The 21,896-nt window shown below is 43.4% G+C and overlaps 1 protein-coding gene across 4 annotated transcripts in view; it reads right to left on the reverse strand.

Annotated features, from left to right (window-relative positions):
* Positions 1–21,896, reverse strand: part of zranb1b (zinc finger, RAN-binding domain containing 1b) — a 132,232-nt gene that overhangs the window by 65,256 nt on the left and 45,080 nt on the right. For 2 of the 4 annotated variants that reach the window (XM_072479245.1, XM_072479246.1), the window contains exons 3-4: positions 17,078–17,265; positions 11,967–12,120 (exon numbers count right to left, since the gene is read on the reverse strand). The exons of 1 other annotated variant lie outside the window; for it this stretch is intronic. In XM_072479245.1, the coding sequence (XP_072335346.1) occupies positions 11,967–12,120; positions 17,078–17,265 (342 nt within the window). Of the gene's footprint in view, positions 1–11,966; positions 12,121–16,970; positions 17,028–17,077; positions 17,266–21,896 lie in introns of all 4 variants that reach the window. One more of the 4 variants, XM_072479247.1, reaches the window with a different exon arrangement.

Raw genomic sequence — 21,896 nt, forward strand, 5'->3', positions numbered from 1 at the left:
TTTGGGAAAATTAAAATCTCCTATCATCACCACCACCCTGTTTGCTCCTACATCTTTCATAATCTGTTTATGTATTTGTACCTCTATCTCACGCTCGCTGTTGGGAGGTCTTTAGTACAGCCCCAACATTGTTACCGCACCATTCCTATTTCTGAGCTCTGCCCATATCCCCACACTGCTCGGGTCCTCCATAGTGCCCCTCTTCAGCACAGCTCTGATATCCTCTCTGACCAGTAATGCAACTCCTCCACCCCATTTACCTCCCTCTCTATCCCGCCTGAAGCATTGATATCCTGGGATATTTAGTTGCCAATCATGCCCTTCCCTCAACCAAGTCTCAGTAATAGCAATATCATACCCCAGGTACTAATCCAAGCCCTAAATTCATCTGCCTTACCTACTACACTTCTTGCATTAAAACAAATGCACCTCAGACCACCAGTCCCTTTGCATTCATCATCTGCTCCCTGCCTACTCTTCCCCTTAGTCACGCTGACTTCATGATCTAGTTCCTTACAGCTTTAGTTACTACCTCCTTATTGTCCACTAACCTCCTCATTTGGTTCCCATCCCCCTGCCACATTAGTTTAAACCCTCCCCAACAGTGTTAACAAAAGCACCCCCAAGGACATGGGTTCCAGTCCGGCCCAGGTGTTGACCGTCCAATTTGTAGTAGTCCCACCTCCCCCAGAACCTGTCCCAAGGTCCCAAAAATCTGAACCCCTCCCTCCTGCACCATCTCTCAAGCCACGCACTGATCGTGCCTAGTCTTTCATTTCTACTCTGACTACCATGTGGCACTGGTAGCAATCCTGAGATTACTACCTCGGAGGTCCGACTTTTTAACCTGGCTCCTAACTCCCTAAATTCTGCTTGTAGGACCTCATCCCGTTTTTTACCTATATCATTGGTGCCTATATGCACACCGACAACTGGCTGTTCACCCTCCCCCTTCAGAATGTTCTGCAGCCGATCTGAGACATCCCTCACCTGTGCACCTGGGAGGCAACATACCATTCGGGAGTCTCGTTTTCGACCACAGAACCGCCTACCTACTCCCGTTACAATTGAATCCCCTATGACTATAGCCCTTCAACTCTTTTTCCAGCCCTTCTGTACAGCAGAGCCAGCCATGGTGCCATGAACCTGGCTACTCCTGGCTTCCCCTGGTGAGTCATCTCCCCCAACAGTATCCAAAACGGTATACCGGTTTTGGAGGTAGATGACCGCCCGGGGCACCTGCACTGCCTTCCTGCTTTTTCTCTGCCTTTTGGTCACCCATTCCCTTTCTCCCTCAGTAATCCTAATCTGTGGTGTGACCAATTCGCTGAACGTGCTATCCACGGCCTCCTCAGCATCGCGGATGCTCCAAAGTGAGTCCATCCGCTGCTCCAGAGCGGTCATGCGGTCTAACAAGAGCTGCAGCTGGACACACTTCCCGCACGTGAAGGAGCCAGGGACATCAGCCACGTCCCTGAGCTCCAATATTGAGCAAGAGGAGCATAACACGGGTCTGAGATCTCCTGCCATTTTTAATCTTAAGCTTAACTTAGTCCAATATAATATCAAATAATAGATAAATGAAAAAGGAAAAAAGGAAAAATTGTTACCAATCACACGATTTTAAAAAAAATAGAAATAGAAAAACCCTACCTTATCAACACACCTCAGGGAAAAGAAAAACTACTTACCAGTCACCAGCCAATCACTTACCTGCCGGCTGTGACGTCACGGTTCAACTTCTTTCTACTTCTACCTGCCTTTGAGTCTCCCTCTTGATCTTTACTCGGCTGGGATCCTTACAGTGATTGTTTTTTTTTGGTTAGAGGAGGAGGTAGGGAGGGAAACACTGAAGAAGTATTTGGGGTTTAACTGTCACTTGACAACAGCTCCTCCACAAACCACCTTCTGAATACAATGACTGCAATGCACTGATGCAAATTTTCCCCGCAACAGCCAATCAGTTGTACTTTTATAACCAGCCAAAACAAGATTAAAGAACAAAAATGTGTGGAAATATGGAAATACATAAAATAATTCTGAGGGTTCATTTAAGTTTATCAGAATATCCAACACCGGTTTCTATGCATCTTAGGTCAGCAGAATGAATTCAGGGTGGATGTCATAATACCAATTCCACATCCTTTGTGAAAACATCAATAAATCTTCAAAGCCAGTATCTCCAAGAAATACATCTGCTGTTGCACTGAGCACAAGGAAAGGAAAGCAATCGAAACTTTACAAGATAGGAATCCCAATGGCAAAACCTCAGTTTTCATCAAACTGACTAGATCCTAATTTCCATTTGGTGACTGGCTACTTCTTTAAAAATTGGGTAGAAGTATAAATTTCAGAATAATTTGAACTGTAAAACAGCTTGTTATAGGCAGAGTTTAGTTGTGAAGGAATGGAGAAATGAAACAGACTTTACAAGATTAGAGCTTGAAAGGACATTAATGTGCAGATTCTTTTTCCATTCACAGGCCATATAAGTAAAGTTGCCATAGTTTCAGATGACCATAGGCTGCTTTCCCTTTTGAGGGGAGAGCTGACTGGTGGTGATTTAACCTGAGGATCACCACACTCAGACAAGAGGAACGATTGAGAAGGCGGAGCCCTCATGAACCTCGGCCAGTACAGGAATTGAACCCATGCTGCTGGTCTCGCTCTCAAATCAGCTGTCAAGCCAACTGAGCTAAACCTGCCCAGGTATCACTGGCAAAGTCTGAGACGGTGCTGGTAAAACCTTTCTTGAACCATAGTCTTCCACATGGTGCTATTAGGTAGGGAATACCTTCATTATTTCTGGGTCCCAATCTTGGAGCTGCAATATATTTCCAAGTCAGAATACTATGTGGCTTAGAGCAGTGTTCTTCAAACTTTTTTTCCGGGGACCCATTTTTACCAACCGGCCAACCTTCGGGACTCAACCCGGCCGACCTTCGCGACCCACACCCGCCGACCAGCGCGACCCACCATTTTCGCTTACCTTGTTTGCTGCTGACAAAAATGGAGGAAATGGTTTTGGGCCCCTTTGGCCCTCGTACACGCTCCTCCAATGGAACCTGTTGGATGAAGGTGAAGCCTTCTGGTGTCAGAAAGTATGGAGTCTCCATCCGTCCAGAAGTTCTGAATTTTTTTCCTGTTAAAATTTTATCAAATAAAACCCCCCACCGAACTTGTGAAAAAAATGAATAAAACCCCCCTGAACTTGTAAAAAAAATGAATAAAATAACTGAAAAAAATAAAAATTGAATAAAATAAATAAATGAATAAAAACCACTACAGAACTTGTGAAACAAAAAGCTGCAACAGTTTAAAAAAATAGCGGCCACACTACGCATGCGTGTCCAATTATCGTGCGCGCATGCGCAATGCGCCTGATTTTTATTTTTTTTTTAAAAAACATGTTCGCGGCCGCTTGCAGCCGGTGTTATGAAAAGCCGGCTGCTGCGCAGGGATCTGCGCGATCGGGAGCGCCGCGGACAACGGCTCCGCGACCCTCCCGTGACCACCTGCATGTCGCGCCTCCGTTTTGAAGATCACTGGCTTAGAGGGAATTTACTGGAGGTACTTTCATTCAGCTACTAGGCGGACATAGGTCTACGGTGCGAGGAGCAAAGTTTAGAGAAGATGTGTGAGGGAAGTTTTTTTTTTTTTAAAACACAGTAATGGGTGCCGAGTCGCTGCCGCAGGAGGTAGTGGAAGCAGGTATGATAGTGACATTTAAGGGGCATCTTGACAAATACATGAATCGGATGGAAATAGAAGAAATATAGATGGTTTTAGGTTAGACGGGCAGCATGGTCAGCGCAGGTTTGAAGGGCCAAAGGGCCTGTTCCTGTGCTATATCTTTCTTTGTTCACATACTCCCTTGCCCTTCTCTATGAGAATAGATATTGTAGGCCTTGACAAAAAAACTACAAGCATCTTGTAGATGATGCACGTTGCAGCCATGGTGCACTGGGAGTGGAGGGAGTGAATGTTTAAGATGGTGGGTGGGGTGCCAATTAAGTGAACTATTTTGTCCTCGATGGTGTTGAGCTTCGAGCACTCATCCAGGGAAATGGAGAGTATTCCATCACACTCTTGACATGTACCTTGCAGATGGTGCAAGAGCTTTGGGGAGTCAGGTGGTGAGTTACTCACTGCAGTATACTCAACCTTTTACTTACTCAGCTGGTCTAGTTAGGTTTCTAGTTGTTGTTGGCCCACCCCCAGGGTGTTTGGGGTGATGGATTTGGCAATGGTAATGCCATTGAATATCATGGGGAGGTTTTGGGGGGGGGGGGGGGGGGGAAGAGACGGGACTCTCGTTGTAGATCAGAGCTTCTCAAACTGTGAATCATGATCCTCAGTGAGGTCATGAGACAAATTGTGGAGTTACAGGTTTTTGTGAAGTCACAGTGCTGAGGTTACAATCACTTCTGTGGAGCTCCAATTTAGTACTGCCAGCTGCAAGGCCCCTTTGAGAAAAGATAGGTGCTTCCCCCCTCCCCCCATCACCAAAGGTCTGCACTCTGGGGTCAGAGTAAATTGCAAAGCCCAAAATGGGGTCTCAGTGGGAAAAGGTTTGGAAGTACTGTTAACTGAAGATTATTAACCTCCAACAACCACCATCTTCGTGTTAGGCATGACACCATCCATTGGAGTGTCATCCTTTCAATTCCCACTGGAGAAGATTTACATCAATCCAATCCTGCTGCTACACTAGGACCGTACCAATCCGCCGCCTGTATGGCTAATGTCACGCGAGGGAGATTTTAGGAAGTTGGGTTCAGAAATGAGACCCCACTGAAGCAGGCAATTTAGGGGTTAGGCAAGAGGAACAAGGGGAAAAAACCTGCTAGCACAAAGTTAAAGGGATATGCGCACACCTGCCCAAGTTACATTGTGCCAGTCAGACTTAAACTAGTCAGTGGGAATGCACAGGATGCCTTTCTTTGGGACCATCCTGTCTGACCAGCTATTAGTACATTAGACTCTGATGGCCTCTGTCTGTCAATGGAAGGTTGGCTGCATATCAATAGCATGCTCTTTTCTTCTGCATCAACGGGAGTGGGAAATCAAACAACCAAAATAACGATGATCAGTTAGTATGGAATCCCAGCAGAGACCCTTTGTTTGAGGGCTGGGCTGAGCTTACAGAGAGAAGGAATGCTGTTTGGAACAGTTACAAAGAGAAGGCTTTGGAACTTGACCTAGAAGGTCATGAAAGTTGCCACTAAGGCAGGCTTTGGAAAAATGGTTCAGAACAAATGTCCCTATCAGAAGAAAAATTGCTTCATAAATGAAAGTATTGCCTTTGTCGGCCTGTGAATTTGGCATGAGAGCTGCATGTTCTGTCAGTGTTGTTCAATGGGAACCAGTGCATTACGGTTAAGAAACTGCATGTAATCTGTTATTGTTACGGTAAAAGTTTAAAAGTTTAAACATTGTTTGTTTGTAAAATAACCAAGCCCCATCACTCCTGGAATTAATCAATCTTTCAGCATTGTCTTAAAACTTTAAAAAAATTATGGCTCTGGTTCAGCCTCAGCTACTGTTAAGTGACCAACACTCAGACAACCATGCCAAAGAATAACAGCAAAGATCCTGTGGCAGCAAGAATGGAACCCACACACCACCATTTAAAACCACTTCTCCATCACAGATCCCAAAGCTCGCCCACTTGGCTTCAATCTGCCATGCCAACATTGGGCAACCCTTTCCGCACTGGCCAAGGCCCTTCTGCATCGAAGTAGCACATGGGAACCTGGACTGCAGCTGTGGAGCACCCCAATCAATGACATCATTAAAGTCTGCCCCTACAGCAGGGGGCTCAGAGAGAATTTAGCCACTGTGGAGTTAATTGCCTGGCATGTGATTACTGCATACACAAAACACTTCAAATTTTTACAGCTCAAGGTCAAAGATATTTTTCTCATGTTTTGTCGCCATGTTCCATAAGCAGAATTCTACATCCTTCAGGATTCGATCAACCTGGCTAATAGTGGTGCTCTTGGGCCATTCTGGAAACTGATGCGCCCCCTATCCAGAATACATTGTGCCTTTATTAACCTAAATGCTTCTTCCAAGTAGTGTTAAACATGAAAGAATACGGAATCATCATCTGATAGAGCATGGTAGGTACTGATCAGCAGATTTCTTCATCTACGTCTGACCTGATGCCATGAAACTTCATAGAGACCATGTTGAGGAGTCCCAGAATCGCTCCCTCTCGATAATATATTATTGTACTGCCACCACCGGCGAGGATGATGGACAGTGGATGAAAGGTATGGTTTCAAGAGTATGACAGTCAAGCTGTTGCTTGACTAGTCTGTGGGGAAGCTCTCCTAATTTTGCACAAGTCCCCAGATGTTAGCAAGGAGGGCTTTGCAGTGTCAACTGAGTTTGGTATGCCTTTGTCATACTCAGTGGCAAGGACCATGCTGGGCGTCCCATCCAGTTATGATCGTCTTGTTCCTTACAACCAAATGTTTCCAAGTGTATACAACCGAGTGAATCGCCATGCCATTTTAGGGCAGTCAAAAGTCAATTATACTGCTGTAGGTTTGGAGTCACATATAGGCTCAAATGGACACAGGTGGCATATTTCCTTTCCAAGAGAACATTCAAGAACCACATGGCATTTTGAGAGAATCACGCAGTCTCAGTTACCAATTTGGATCCTAGCTTTTTAACTCCAGATTTTTACTTAATTAACCAAACTTAAATTCCTCAGCCATGGTGGGATTTGGACTCTTATCATCAGAACCATTATGCTGCCTGTGCCCAATTTTTCTCATTAACCTTCCTCCAAAGCCAGGAGGGAGACCATAGAGACCAGCCATTAATATTAAGTCTAGTTATGGCACGTGTTCCTAGACAAGTATAATTAAGAATGTCACAATCTCTGTAAATCTTTCCTCCACCCTCACAGATCACAACCCTGCACAGTTCACTTCTACCTTCTTTACAAAATTGACAAACAAGACTGTCCTAGCAGATGCATTATATCAGACTTTATTCCATCTCCCCTGCTCCAGCCTTTTCACACCTACATTTGTAATCCCTCTGATGCCCTGCATCAAATCAACAATTTCTAGTTTCCTGGCCCTAAACATCTCCTTTTCATTATCAATGTCCAATCGCTTGACACCTCTGTTCCCCACCAGGCAGTCTAAGGGCTCTCAGCTTCTTCCCTGAACAGAAGCCTGAGCAATCCCCATCTTGACACTCTCCGCCACCTGGCTGAACTTATTCTGTCACTCAATTTCTCCTTTAACTTGTCTCACTTCTTGCAAATATCGATTGGTACTCCATGGGCCCCAGTTATGCCTGTCTTTTTGTTGGTTACATAGAACACTCATTTGTTCCAGTCCTAGTCAGGCCCACTCTGGCAACTCTTTTTTCAATATAACCATGACTGTATTGGTGATTTTATGGATTTTGCTTCCAATTATCACCCTTCTCTCACATTCATATGGATTAATCTCCAATACTTCCCTTCCCTGACCTCTAGGATTCATCTCCAATACTTCCCTTCCCTGACCTCTCCGTCACCATTTCCAGTAACAGACTGGCCAATATTACAAGCCCACCAAATCCCACAGGTACAGCTCCTCATACCCTGCATCCGTTCTCCCAGTTTCTCTGCCTCAGTCACATCTGTTCCAATGATGACACCTTCGAAAATGGCCATCTCCAGCATGAAACACCATCTCCCCTGCAAATCCCCCCCCCCCCCCCCCCCCCACCCCCCGTCTCCAAAACCATTCCACAGGAACCACTGCCTCCATGACACCCTTGTTTACTCCTCCTGTTCGGGACCACGCCGATGATAAATGCGAGGATATCCCAAAACCTATAAGGGAACTTGGAACACCGGTTCATAGTGGTGCATATATTTTGTTTGATATAATGAGTCTGTTAATGTGAAACTATCCCTTGGTTCCCAATTTGCTAAGTTTGCCTGTGCTCGGATATCCCTTTTCCCAAACATCATCCAATTTTAAGTATCAATGCAACCCAGCAAATAATTACCACACCCAGGTTACGGTGACCACATTTGGGCAATAGTCTTTGGGTTCAGCAAAGGCATAAAATGGCTGCTTTCTTTCGAGAGACTATATCTGCAGCTTGCTGCAATTCTGATGTTAGTTGTGTGATGAATGTAGGAATTTCAGATATATTGTATGTAGTTGATGCAGCAAGGGTTTAAAGTCTGGGTTAGCATGTGACTGCTGCAGTCATATTCTTAACATTCCTGGTTTGAAAGGCAGCAGACGTTTTTTGGAGATAGGTGAAAATAAAGCATCGCAAAAGTTGGACTAATAGAACTTTGTTTATATAAATGAGGTTCCCTGGTAAGTAGATAATTAGAGACTGTTTTAGCATCGTAAAATGATATAGTTAATGGGAGGATCCGGGGGCTGAAGCAGTCAGGTGTTTTTAGTTTTAAAATTCAGTTAAAGATTTGACTGTGGTCAGATCAGCAGCTGCTCTCAAAACAGTGCATATTGTTCTGTCTGTGAACAGGAGCAATTTCTCTCAAAACAGTGAGTTGTCTCAAAGGCTGGCAGGTTAAACAGTAGTTTGAAGCAGGCAAGAATCTGCAAACTGGGTCCTGAAGGATATTTCTTTCTCAAAGTAGGGTATCCAAGACATTAAGCAAATATTCCTAGGTCTGCTAACTATTTAAAAGTGGATTATGACCAGAGATAGGTGGTGTTCAAGTGGAGATAAAGAGAGCAGTTAGGCGTTATTGTTTTATTGTATTGTTAGGCACTGTTTAACCGGTAATTGTAAGCTATTGTCTTCATGTTAGTAATAAAATCTGTTTTAATATACCATAATCCCGATTTGTGCTCGAATCACTCCTGGAGCTTCAGTCTTACAAATTAAATAAAATATTCAAGTTTCGGTCCGGCATCCTAGCACCTGTTGGGGTCTGGTCCAGGATCGTAATAGCTATCTCTCCCTTTTCCTTAGCCTTCTAAGTTATAATATTTATTTCCCTTTGATGTTATTCACCTGCGGAGTTGGTTTTTGGCAGGTACATGTTCATTTCCATATCGCTCCACTTTGAAGTCACTCTCTTTGAACGAGTTGTTCTCTAGTCACATAGGTAAATAACTTGTTTTTCACTGATAGACAAATTTGTATCTCATCATTTCTTCAGATGTCTGCCTCTAATTAACACCCTGCTTTACTTTATTTTTTTTAATCTTAATTTTTTCCCTTAACAATCTATCGCACCCAACTCCCCATTGCCTTCCCACAGCACCTTCTCTTGCAATCGCAGAACGTGCAACACCTGCCCCTTTACCTTCTCACCATTCAAGGCCCCAAACACTCCCTTCAGGTTAAGCAGCATTTCACTTGCACGTCCTTCATTTTGGTCGCAGTAAGAAGTCTTACAACACCAGTGTCAATTTGGTCTGGTGTATTCACTGCTCCAAATGCATCTCTATGACATTGACGAGACTGAATGCAAACTGGGTGGCAGCTTTGCGGAACAGCTTCGCTCAGTCTGCAAGCATGACCCCAGCCTTCCTGTTACTTGCCATTTTAACTCAGAACCTTGCTCTCAAGTCCACATGCCCATTCTTGGCCTGTTGCAATGCTCCAGTGATGCCCAGTGCAAGCTGGAGGAGCAGTATCTCATCTTCCAAATGGCACGTTACAGCCCTCAGGACACCACATTAAGTACACTGTCTGTGCGGAGTCTACACATTCTCCCTGGTTTTGCATGGGTTTCCTCCGGGTGTTCTGGTTTCCTCCCACAAGTCCTGAAAGATATGCTTGTCAGATGAATTGGACATTCTGAATTATCCGGCTATGTACCCAAACAGGCGCCGGTGTGTGGCAAATAGGGGTTTTTCACATTAACCTCATTGCAGTGTTAATGTAAGCCTACTTGTGACACTAATAAAGATTATATTATCATTTAGACTGTGACCTTTCTTCACAATCTGAACCCCTTTTTTTTTTATACCCTGTACAATTTGGTCTCAATGCAAAAACACTGCTTCCCCCCCTTCCCTGGCCATCTCGCTCTCAAGTTTCCTACACTTCTGTTGCAATTTCTTCCAGCTAAAGCATAGTATCGGACATATTGTCCCCCTCTCTGTTCTGATGAAAAGCCAAACAGACTTAAAACACTGACCATTTTATCTCCCACACAGATGCTGCTGGAACTACGGAGTTTTTCCCCGTATTCTGTTTGTTATAGTTCATGAGTCTCAGTCATTCTCTGGTACCTTACCATCACAATTCTTCACAGTGCAGGCAGATTCCATCTCATCAATACATACAGGATTATAGTTGAAGGTGAAAGAGAAAGGGAGGACACTAGAGAGTACCTCAGCAAGAATACAAGCACATTTTCTCTACGCATCTCAGGTGTGTGAATCTAAAACTGACAACCACTCCAGCTCAGATTAGCAAATTCAAAGACTGGAAATCAGACATTTCTGTATGGCTCAGTTACTAAATGAATAAACTCACCGACCCATCACAGTGGCTTAAAACATTCTACCAGCATATGTAGAGAATGTTAAAAATCTAATTATTCATATTTAAGAGCATTGATTACAAAAACATTTTCAGGTGTTATCGACAATAATGTCTGGTTTGAGGTGGTGTGTCTACAAAAGCAAACATAACAACAAAACTCAAACCAGCAACATCATGCAAGCAACCATAAGTAAATTACCAATCTGTTACTGACATTAATTGAAAGACGTGCAGTTTTATATAGTGCTTTTCATGGGTGAAGAATGTCCCAAGCACGTAAAGGACAGGCACAGTGTCTCAAATCGAGCTGTCTAAAAACCAGAGCTGTTCAAAAACAAGACACTTTTATTATGTTCCATGCATCAATTTTAATACGAGTAATTCTTTTATAAAACTTACCTGGAAATTCAACTAGACACTGCATTGGTGCCATGTGGTTCCAGACTGGTTATCAGTTTTGCTGCTTTGCACGCTACTCTGTCCCATGATCCAAGTGACCCTTGGTCACACCTGACCCAAATTGCCCACAGTCCAAACCATTCAACCTGAAATCTAGCAACATTCAAAATCTGGCACAGTCTCAAGCCCAGATATAAATTGCAGGCATTGCAGTAAAATTGTAAATATGGCAGCCATTTTGTGTCCAGCAAGGTCCCACAAATACCATTATAATAATTACCACAATCTGCAGTAATTAGATAATGACCTCAATCTGTTTCCCTGATGTTGGATAAATATTGGCTAGTACACTGGGGGGGAACGAGCCAGATGTTCATCAAAGTAGTGCCATAGCATCTTTGGGGCCTAGATTTAATGTTTTATTCAAAAGACTTTTTTTTTGGCACAGCTCACCACACTAAATAAATGCGCCAGTACCACAGCTATTGCAGTTGTTGCTGCTGCTGACAGCACGATGGAAATGCTCTCAATGGAATGGATTTATGCTGTTCTGCAGGTTAAGCAATTTATTATTCCTAGTAGTGATGTCACCAGCTGAAGTGAATAAACCCTTCTACATTCCCCATGCCCCCATGTCCTCCAAAGCCCCTCTTCAAAATCCAACACTTATTTCTCCTACAGCTTGGACCAATTTTTGTCCGATTATGCTTCTTGCCATGTTCTTTACATGAAAAAGGTACATATTGCTGCTGAACATACTAGATTTAAAATGAAAAAGATAATCGCTGTTAAAGTTTCCTCCTGCTGTATCAACAACTGATAAGAAAACCAGTTGGCCAGATAGCTGCCTCACCTATTTGGAATATGTTCTCCTGCCCACATTAACAATCTATATGGCATTGTTGATGATAAATATATTGTATTTTACCTCTAAACTCAATTATTTGTTCAAATAAATATCTTACGCATTGAATATCCACTCTCCAATTCTAATTTGCTCTTTTTATTAAAAAGTGACATGTCAATATTACATCAAAATCCACATCATATTACAATCAAGGTACCTGCGGGTAATGTGAATGTCACCAGGTCAGTAAGGAAGTAACAGGCAAAGTCTCCCTTGCGTTGATGGAGGGATGCAGCTATCTCACGACGTATCTGTTCAGTAAGCTCTGGGCATACCATTGCAGGTATACACTTGGCAGCTTGCTGAGACACCTACAGTGAAAGAGGCAAAATAAAGGTACTATATATTCACAAAAAAATTCGAAGAATTGAAGCTGAATGTAACGATGATATACACATCCAAGAATTTCCAATAACATTTCCTTGTTCTCATTGTTTGAACTACAAATCTAGTGCAAAAGATAAGGCAGAGGCATTCGCAACAATCTTCAGCCAGAAGTGCCGAGTGGATGATCCATCTCGGTCTCCTCCAGAGGTCGTCAGTATCACAGGTGTCAGTCTTCAACCAACACGATTCACTCCACGTGATATCAAGAAATGGCTGAAGGCACTGGATACTGCAAAGGCTATGGGCCCCGACAATATTCCCGGCAATATTACTGAAGACAAATTTAACAGTTTTCTTTACAAAACATTACAATTTTATTGCTGGGCGTGCTTCTTTTATGAATTACTTTGAATGCTCAAGAGAGAAAACTGCATTATCTTAGCACGAAAACATTCCAGGGGTATAGATGAGGAACAATGAAAATAAAATTCAGTAGAATAATTTTCTTTTGGTGGAAGACTGATGAAAATATGCTTCATTCAGCTAATACAATTCTGACCTAATTAATCACTGTGCTCAAGATTCCTGTGCTGAGGCACTTTTAAAAATATATATTCTTTCCCATCAGATGTGAACGTCAACGTCGCTGGCAAGGCCAAATTGGTTACCTATCCCCTTGAGAAGAAGGTTGTGAGCTGCCTCTGAAAACGGTTGCTGTCTATTTGGTGAAGGTAGACCAAAGGTCCTCAAGGGAGTGAGTTCCTGGCTTTTAACCCAGCGACAGTAAAGGAACAGCAATTATAGTTCCTAATCAGAATGGCATTTGGCTTGGAAGGGAACCTGCAGGTGGTGGTGTTCCCATGTATATTTTGCCCTCGTCCTTCTAGGTGGTAGTGGTTGGAAGGTGCAGTAGGAGGTGGCTTGTGGAGTTACTGCAGCGTATCTTGTTGGTTCCTTCACTACAAGAGGGAAAAATATACTTGACGTCATCAATCTGCCTGCTGCAGATACATCTGTCCACGACAGTATCGGTAGAAGTGACCACCACACAGTCCTTGTGGAGACAAAGCCCCGTCTTCACATTAAGGAATCGTTTTGTGTGGCACCACCACCGTGCTAAATGGGGTAAATGGGGTTTGAACAGATCTCGAAACTCAAGACTGGGCATCCATGAGGCGCTGTGGGCAATCAGCAGCAGAATTGTATTCTACCACAATTTGCAACCTCATGGTCTGGCATATCCCACACTCTACCATTACCGTCAAGTCAGGGGATCAACCCTGGTTCAAAGAAGAGTGCAGGAGAGCATGCCCAGAGCAACATACCGAAAAATGAGGTGTCAACCTGGTGAAGCTACAACACAGGACTACTTGTGTGCCAAACAGCATAAGCAGCAAGTAATAGACAGAGCTAAGCAATTCCACAACAAACACATCAGATTTAAGCTCTGCAGTCCTGCCGCATCCAGCCATGAATGGTGGTGGACAATTAAACAACTTACTGGAGGAGGAGGCTCCACAAATATCCCCATATTCAATGATGGAGGTCCCAGCATATATGTGCAAAAGATAAGGCTGAGGCAGTCACAACAATTTTCAGCCAGAAGTGCCGATTGGATGATCCATCTCGGTCTCCTCCAGAGGTCCTCAGTATCACAGATGTCAGTCTTCAGCCAACACGATTCACTCCACGTGATATCAAGAAATGGCTGAAGGTACTGGATACTGCAAAGGCCATGGGCTCTGACAATATTTAAGAAATATTACTGAAGACCTATGCTCCAGAACTTGCCTCGCCTCTAGCCAAGCTGTTCCAGTACAGCTACAACACTGGCATCTACCCGGCAATCTGAGAAATTGCCCAGGTGTGTCCTGAACAGAGGGAACAGGATAAATCTAACCCAGTCAATTACCGCTCTATCAGTCTACTCTCCACATCAGCAAAGTGATGGAAGGAGTCATCAACACTACTATCAAGCAGCACTTACTCAGCAATAACCTGCTCACGGGCGCTCAGCTTGGGTTCCGGCAAGGTCACTCAGCTCCTGACCTCATTACAGCCTTGGTTCAAACATGGACAAAAGAGCTGAATGCTAGACGCGAGGTGAGAGTGACTGCCCTCGACGTCAAGGCAACATTTGATCGAGTATGGCATCAAAGAGCCCGAACTAAACTGGAATCAATGGGAATCAGGGAGGAAACTCTCCGCTGGTTGGAGTCATTCCTGGCACATAGGAAGATGGTTGTGGTGGTTTGGAGGTCAGCTCAGTTCCAGGACATCACTGCAGGAGTCCCTCAGGGTAGTGTCCTAAGCCCAACCATCTTCAGCTGATGACCCTCAATGACCCGACTTCCCTTTCATCATAAGGTGAGAAGTGTTTGCGGATGACAGCACAATGCTCAGCACCATTCGCGACTTCTCAGATTAAGTAGGAGTGCATGTCCAATTGCAGCAAGACCTGGACAATATCCAGGCAATGGCTGAGAAGTGGCAAAGTTTCATTCGCGCCACATATGCACCAGGCAATGACCATCTCCTATAACGTCGAGATGTCGGCTTTAGACTGATCACTGCCTGAATGTTGCTCAAGTGTTGCTGTATTTGGACATGGACTGCTTCAGTATCTGAGGAGTTATAAATGGTGCTGAACATTGTTCACTGATGATTTCACAATCCCATGTCTGGCTTCTAGATGATGGAAGATAATTGATGAAACAGCTGAAGGTGATTGTGCCTAGTACATGACCCTAAGGAACTTCTGAAGTGATGCCCTGGAACTTAAATAATTAGCCTCCAACAACCACAGACACATTTCATTGTGCTAGGTCTCTGACTAGGGGAGAATTCTCCCCCTCAACGGCCATAGAATTCAATTTTACCAGGGCTTCCTGAAGCAAGTTCAATTGAATGCTGCCTTGATGCCAAGGGCAGTCACTCTCATCTCATTACACCTTCATTGCTGAACCTAGAGTTCAGCTCTTTTGTCCAGGTTTGGACAAAGGCTGAAATGAGGCGAGGATTTGGCTGGACTGCAAAATTTTGATCTGATCCATTGTTATGGGAACACTTAAGCCTGTGTATCATATGCTGCTTCTGCTGTTTAGCGTGCTAGTACTCCTGTATTGTAGCTTCACCAGGTGACTGGTTTTTAAAAAAGAAATGTTCCCAGTGCTGCTCCTCTCATGCCCACACTTCATTGAATGAAAGCGGATTCCTTGGTTTGACATAACTGGTAGAATGAGATACATGCCAGGCCACGAGGTTACAGATTGTGGTTGAATACAATTCTGCTACAGATGGTCTACAGAACCTCATGGATGCCCAGTTTTGTGCTGCTATATCTGTTTTGAATCTGATTTTTTGCACAGTGATGGTATTATAAAACATGGAGGGTATACCCAGTGAGAAGGTGGAACTTCATCATCACGAGGACTGTGCAGTAGTCAGTCCCACTATACTGTGATGGACAGATGCATCTCTGACAGGTAGATTGATGAGGACAAGGTCTTGTAGCTTTTTCCCTTTTTTGGTTTCCTCGCTACCTGCCTCTGGTCAAATCTGTCCTTCGGGGTTAGACCAACCCTGTGGGTAGTGGTGTCACTGAGCCATTCTTGGTGATGGACATTAAAGCCCCTAACCCAGAGTACACCAGTGCCCTTCCCACCTTATTTTTTTCAAGCGGTGTTCAAGATGGAGGAGTACAGATTAATCAGCTGCAGGAGGACATGGGTGGTAATCAGGAGGTTTCTTTCCTTTGACCCAAGGCCATGAGATTTCATAGGATGCAGAGTCAATGTTTAGAACTCCCAGGTCAAGTCCCTCCCAACACTATATACTGTGCCACCAAAATGCCCTGCGGTGGGAAGGCACGCCCAAAGATGGTGATGTTCAAAGCTATGATTCCATGATAATGACTTTGTCACACTGTGCTTGATGGTCTGTGGGGTAGCTCCCACAATTTTTGCACAAGCACCCAGATCTTAGCAAGGAAGACTTTGCAGGGTCGACAGTGGGCTATATCATTGTCATTTCCAGCGGCGGAGTCGATTCGACGTAGTCGGTCCGGCTTTATTCCTTTTTGTAGCCGTTTTGTACAATGAAGTTGCTCACTAGGCCTTTCAGAGGCTGGTAAGAGTCAACCACACTGCTGGGGGTCTGAAGTCGCATGTAGTGGGCAGCACGGTAGCACAGTACAATTGCTTCACAACTCCAGGGTCCCAGGTTCGATTCCCGGCTTGGGTCGCTGTCTGTGCAGAGTCTGCACATTCTCCCCGTGTCTGCATGGGTTTCCTCCGGGTGCTGCGGTTCCTCCCAAAGTCCAAAGATGTGCGGGTTAGGTGGATTGGCCATATAAATTGCCCTTAAGAGTCCAAAAAGCTTAAATGGGGTCACTGGGTTATTGGGTGGAGGCATGGGCTTGAATAGGGTGCTCTTTCCAAGGGCCAGTGCAGACTCAATGGGACGAATGGCCTCCTTCTGCACTGTAATTTCTATGATTCTGTAGGCTAGGCCACGTAAGTGAGGCAAATTGTCTTTCCTAAAGGACATTAGTGAACCAGATTTTTTGTTTGAGGAACAGCAAATGATAGCTTCATGGCACCGTAACAGAAACCCGTTTGATTTAATTAATTTACATTCCACCAGCTGTTGTGTTGGGATATGAACCTAGGAGTTTAGCCTGGATCTCTGGCTTACTAGTCCAGTACATTACCACTACACCACCATATAATCTATATATTTTAATTGTAGCGACGCATGTTAAGTAGACTGCCACTTTGGATTTAGACTAGTACCCTCGCTATTTCTGAATTACAAAAATCTCTTTTGTACTTACTATATTAGGCTTAATCTCAAACTGCAAGGACTCATTTGACATCAACCCGTAGCTTTCCTAAACAGAAATAAAAGAAAAAAAATAATAGAACCATTAGGCTAACTCACCTCTGTCAACAAAATTGCCAACATGTCCTGTCTCTGAAAACGGATAGCAAGGTGTACAAGGGTGTAACCTACATCAAAAGCTGAAGGACGATTCAACAGGCGCACTTCATCTGATACAAGTTGCCGAGCAATGTCACTTCCAGATGACTTGTAAGCTTCTACTGCAGCCAGATCCCCTTCTACCACTCCTGCAGGACACAAAAGCACGCTTGATTCAAGTTACCCACTTCAATGCTGCTATGCAGAACAACAGTTTACATATAATCAGAGGGCTTAAAACTCACAGCGAATATTGTGAGGACTAGAAACTCGATCAGCAATTTTTTAGTACTTGCTTTCATGGAACTTCAATATTCTTTTTGCATTAAATAAAATTGTTTAAAAAGTTAATTTTCAAATATGAAACCCTATTGAGAAGATACAGCACAAGGAGGCATATTAGACAGCAAACCTGAGAAAGTTACAATAATACTCTAGCAGGAGAAATAAAAATAAAACTATGAGTGAAAAAGTTTGCAGCTTTAACCGTCACAAAATTAGAGGAAATCTCAGGGCATATACAGGTTTACTAATATTAAAAGGCATGGATGGGTATGGTGAAGCTTTGATTACCTAATATCCAAGCAAAATCTGTAATATAGTTTCAGTTATGATACTCTACATATATTTGATAACAAATGGGATGAAATAAAATAAATAGTTGCAACTTTAACATAGAAAGACAAACATACTCCATTAGGGTACACAATATTTCAAGAGAGATAATTGCAATGGTGCTGGGATAGCCCTTGTGGTGGAGGATGGCATACGGATATTACTAAGAAAGGATCTGGCCTCTGAAAATCATAGAATCTACAGTGCAGAAGACTGCCATTCGGCCCATCGAGTCTGCATCGGCCTCGGAAAGAGCACCCTACTTAAGCCCACACCTCCATCATATCCTTGTAACCCAGTAACCCCCACCTAACCATTAAGGGCAATTTAGAATGGTCAATCCACCTAGCATGCACATCCTTGGACTGTGGGAAGAAACCGGAGCACCTGAAGGAAACCCACTCTAACTGTAGTTATACCACTGGGCAGAGCATTAAACAAAAATTATTGAAGCCTGTAACAAGAGCAATATAATAATTATGGGGAACTTTAATCTTCATATAGACTTGGTTAGAATAGTCTAGAATGAGTTTATATATTTATTTATGACAGTTTCTTGGAGCAGAATGTAGTGGAACGAACTTAGATTTTAAATTGTGCAATGAAGCAGGATTAATTAGCAGTGTCACATTAAAAGATCCACTGGGAAATACTGACCATAATACCGTTCAACTCTACTTTATGCTTAAAACCGCGGCTGGTGGACCAGAGAATCCCTCCCCCTCTCGTTTATAATGCTGATGAGTGAAGCCACTGCGGGGGCTGGTGTAGAGGTGGATTAGATTTGTTTATTGTCACGTGTACCGAGGGACAGTGAAAAGTATTTTTCTGCAAGCAGCTCAACAGATCATTAAGTACATGGGAAGAAAAGGGAAGAAAATAAAATACATAATAGGGCAACACAAGGTTTGCAATGTAACTACATAAGCACCGGCGTCGGGTGTAGTATTAATGAGGTCAGTCCATAAGAGGGTCATTTAGGAGTCTGGTGACAGTGGGGAAGAAGCTGTTTGAGTCTGTTCGTGCGTGTTCCCAGACTTCTGTATCTCCTGCCCGGTGGAAGAAGTTGGAAGAGTGAGTAAGCCGGGTGGGAGGGATCTTTGATTATACTGCCCGCTTTACCCAGGCAGCGGGAGGTGTAGATGGATGGGAGGCAGGTTCGTGAGATGGACTGGGCGGTGTTCATGACTCTCTGAAGTTTCTTGCGGTCCTGGGCCGAGCAGTTGCCATACCAGGTTGTGATGCAGCCTGATAGGATGCTTTCTCTGGTGCATCTGTAAAAGTTGGTAAGAGTCAACGTGGACATGCCGAATTTCCTTAGTTTCCTGAGGAAGTATAGGCGCTGTTGTGCTTTCATGGTGGACAACATTCCTGGGCTAGATCAGGCATTCCTCCTTTAGAGGGGGGTTCTTTTTCTCTCAACCTGCGTGTACAGCGTACCAATATAAAGAAGTGGTTTCAGTCCCCTCCCAAGACACGCAATTATTGCAATCTTGACTTCTCTTCAGTGGTGGGGTCTGCCCAGTTGAGGCTAGTGTGATTTTCCACTGTTAGCGGGGTTGGTCGGTGAGCTGCAGGGTTGACTGAGTGGCAGGTCTTGGTGCGTGCTGTGTGTCAGTGTGCTGGACTAGGCACGATCCGGTGCAGTGGTTGGTATCCTGTTACCCCCTTACGCTTGGTCCCTTCTTGAATGTATATATTAGAGTATCATGAGAGACTGGCTTTTTCTTTTGATGTGTTTGAATACCCTTGGTTAATGGACTCCATTGCGCACAAGGGCTCAGGGTTCAGCCGAGGCCTGAACTATGGCTGATATGCTGCTGTCCCCCTTATTGTTGGGAAGTCCTCCTGTCTGAACGAGCACTTTCTTCTCTTCTTCAGTAGTAGGTGGTGTGCTTTCGCCAGAGGAATACGACCCTTGGCTGGGCCCTGTTCCTCTTTTATTCTGTGACTTTCTGCTCCTCGTAGTTCTCCCTCTTTTTTTTTTTAAATCCTGTTTCAAATAGGTTGTTGGGGAGGCGCTGATGTGACTGGCCATAATCCACATCTATAGCTGCTGGTCTTCTCTGTATAATTATGTGAAATGATGATCCTTCTATTCTGTGCCCGAGGTTGGTGTTCTGTTGCATCGTGAGGTAGATGCATAACATCCTTTTAGAACTGGGTTCTTGCCTATTTTCTTTGAATTTTTCCTTTTTTTGTTATGGTGGGTTAAAGGACCAGTGATTGGTTCCTGCAGGGGTACAGACTGGTCTGGTATCAGAGGGGAGGTGGTTACGATGTGTCACTGATGCCTTTGGTGCTGCTGGAGTTTAGGGATGTGTGTTGGTGTGCGTCCGAACATGTATGAAGAATTTATCCCCACCACGTGGGGAGGTGTGCACCATTTTACTATGTTTTCATAATCTTATCCTGCTCTCCCTTGTTCTATGGTGGTGCGTATAGAGGCACCTAGTGGAGTCTAATAATTGTAATGAGCCAGCTGTTCGCCTGTCCCCCTCTGTATGCATGTATGTCAAAACGTTTATTTTCTTGGCTGAGCTGTACCATCCCTGTGGGTTTGTTGCATTACGTGTTAAAATGTAAAACTTCCAATAAATATACTTATCTTTAAGGAACAAAAATTGAAAATACTGGAAACACTTAGCAGGTCAATTAGCACCTGTGTACAAATGAGCTAGTCATTTAGCATTACGTCCTGTTCTAACAAAAGATTTATTAATTCCTCTGTTCACATTAAGCTGGTTCACCTATCCCATTAATTTGCCATTTATTTTATGAACCTGAAAGTTTTCAGTGAGCCTCCAGAATTAATTGTCTTTGCTCCATTTGAACCACATTTTAGTCAGAATGACACACTGGTTGCTGATATCCATGAGTCCGCCTTCTTTATTTCCCAGGTAGCACTGGAAATAGAGCCACTCCAGTACCCTTTCTTGAAAACTCATTATGCTCATTACAACTTAACCATTTTCAGAAATTTTTATTATTTTGCCTCAAATCCAGTTTGGCCTTTTGTTGCAAACGGTTCTGATATATTAATTCCATAATTTTGAATGTTGTAGGGCACAACCATATTCATTATTACCCAAAAGGACTAATTTCCAAAAGGAAACTGTACCAAGAGAAAAAAAACTTTACTCCATAAAATTGGAAAGGGATAATATATACACAAATATCTGCACTTGAAAGAATTCAATATACAGGAATCAATTCAAACAACTTCAAATCCACGGAATGTCCTGTATAAAACATCCCAAGTGAACTTGGTATATTGGCAAGTGAACTTTAGTTGCACCACAAGCATTTATCACGTGATTTCCGAGAGAAAGGATTTCTGACACAAAAACAACTGGATTGTAAGGGATGTGAAATGTGTGGAATCTCTTGCTCTGCTCCTTTGGCAAAGCAAAACTCATCTTGCAATTTTTTTTTTTAAAGCTTCATCTGAACTAGTCCTCCATACAAACTTTTTTTTTTTTTTTAAATCCCAAATGACTGCCATTGCCAGTTTCTAGTTCCCATTCCTGTTGAGGACATTCCATGTGGTTATGTATTAAGTGCATCAGATATCAGTTCTTGCTCCAGCTACTTCTGTAACCAATATGTAAAGTTTACACACTTTTCTTTAATGGGGAATATGCCATGACGCATTTACAATATTTATCAGTCCTGCAGGTGAAGTGTTTATGGGACCAATTAACCTAATGCAAGTTCTAGCACAGCGTGTTATAATGTTGCTCTCAACAATTACATTTCTAGCTTTCACACTCAGCACAATGAAAAGTATACAGAACCATAGAATTCCTACAGTGCAGAAGGAGGCCATTCGCCCCATCGAGTCTGTAGGGTAATGTAGAACTCCAATTTAAGATATTGTAGACTTGCCCTTTGCCGTATCAAAAGTATAACAGCACAATCTTTAATGAAGCAAAGTTCAGCAGCAGCTGGGCCCAGATCTTATTTAGCCATTTAATAAAATATAAATATTCTCCTCTTTCATGCAATGCTATTCATGTAACTTTATGCTTACAGTGCCATTTGCAGCTTATACCTTTGGCAAAGTTGTCACAATAGTGTTTCAAATGTTTAATACATTGGTTCGATCATATTCATTCTAGTGGCCTCTCAATACAACTGCAACTCTTGCTGCAAGTTCTCCTGC

Source organism: Scyliorhinus torazame, chromosome 16 (genome assembly GCF_047496885.1).
Source record: "Scyliorhinus torazame isolate Kashiwa2021f chromosome 16, sScyTor2.1, whole genome shotgun sequence".
Classification (NCBI taxonomy): Eukaryota; Metazoa; Chordata; class Chondrichthyes; order Carcharhiniformes; family Scyliorhinidae; genus Scyliorhinus; species Scyliorhinus torazame.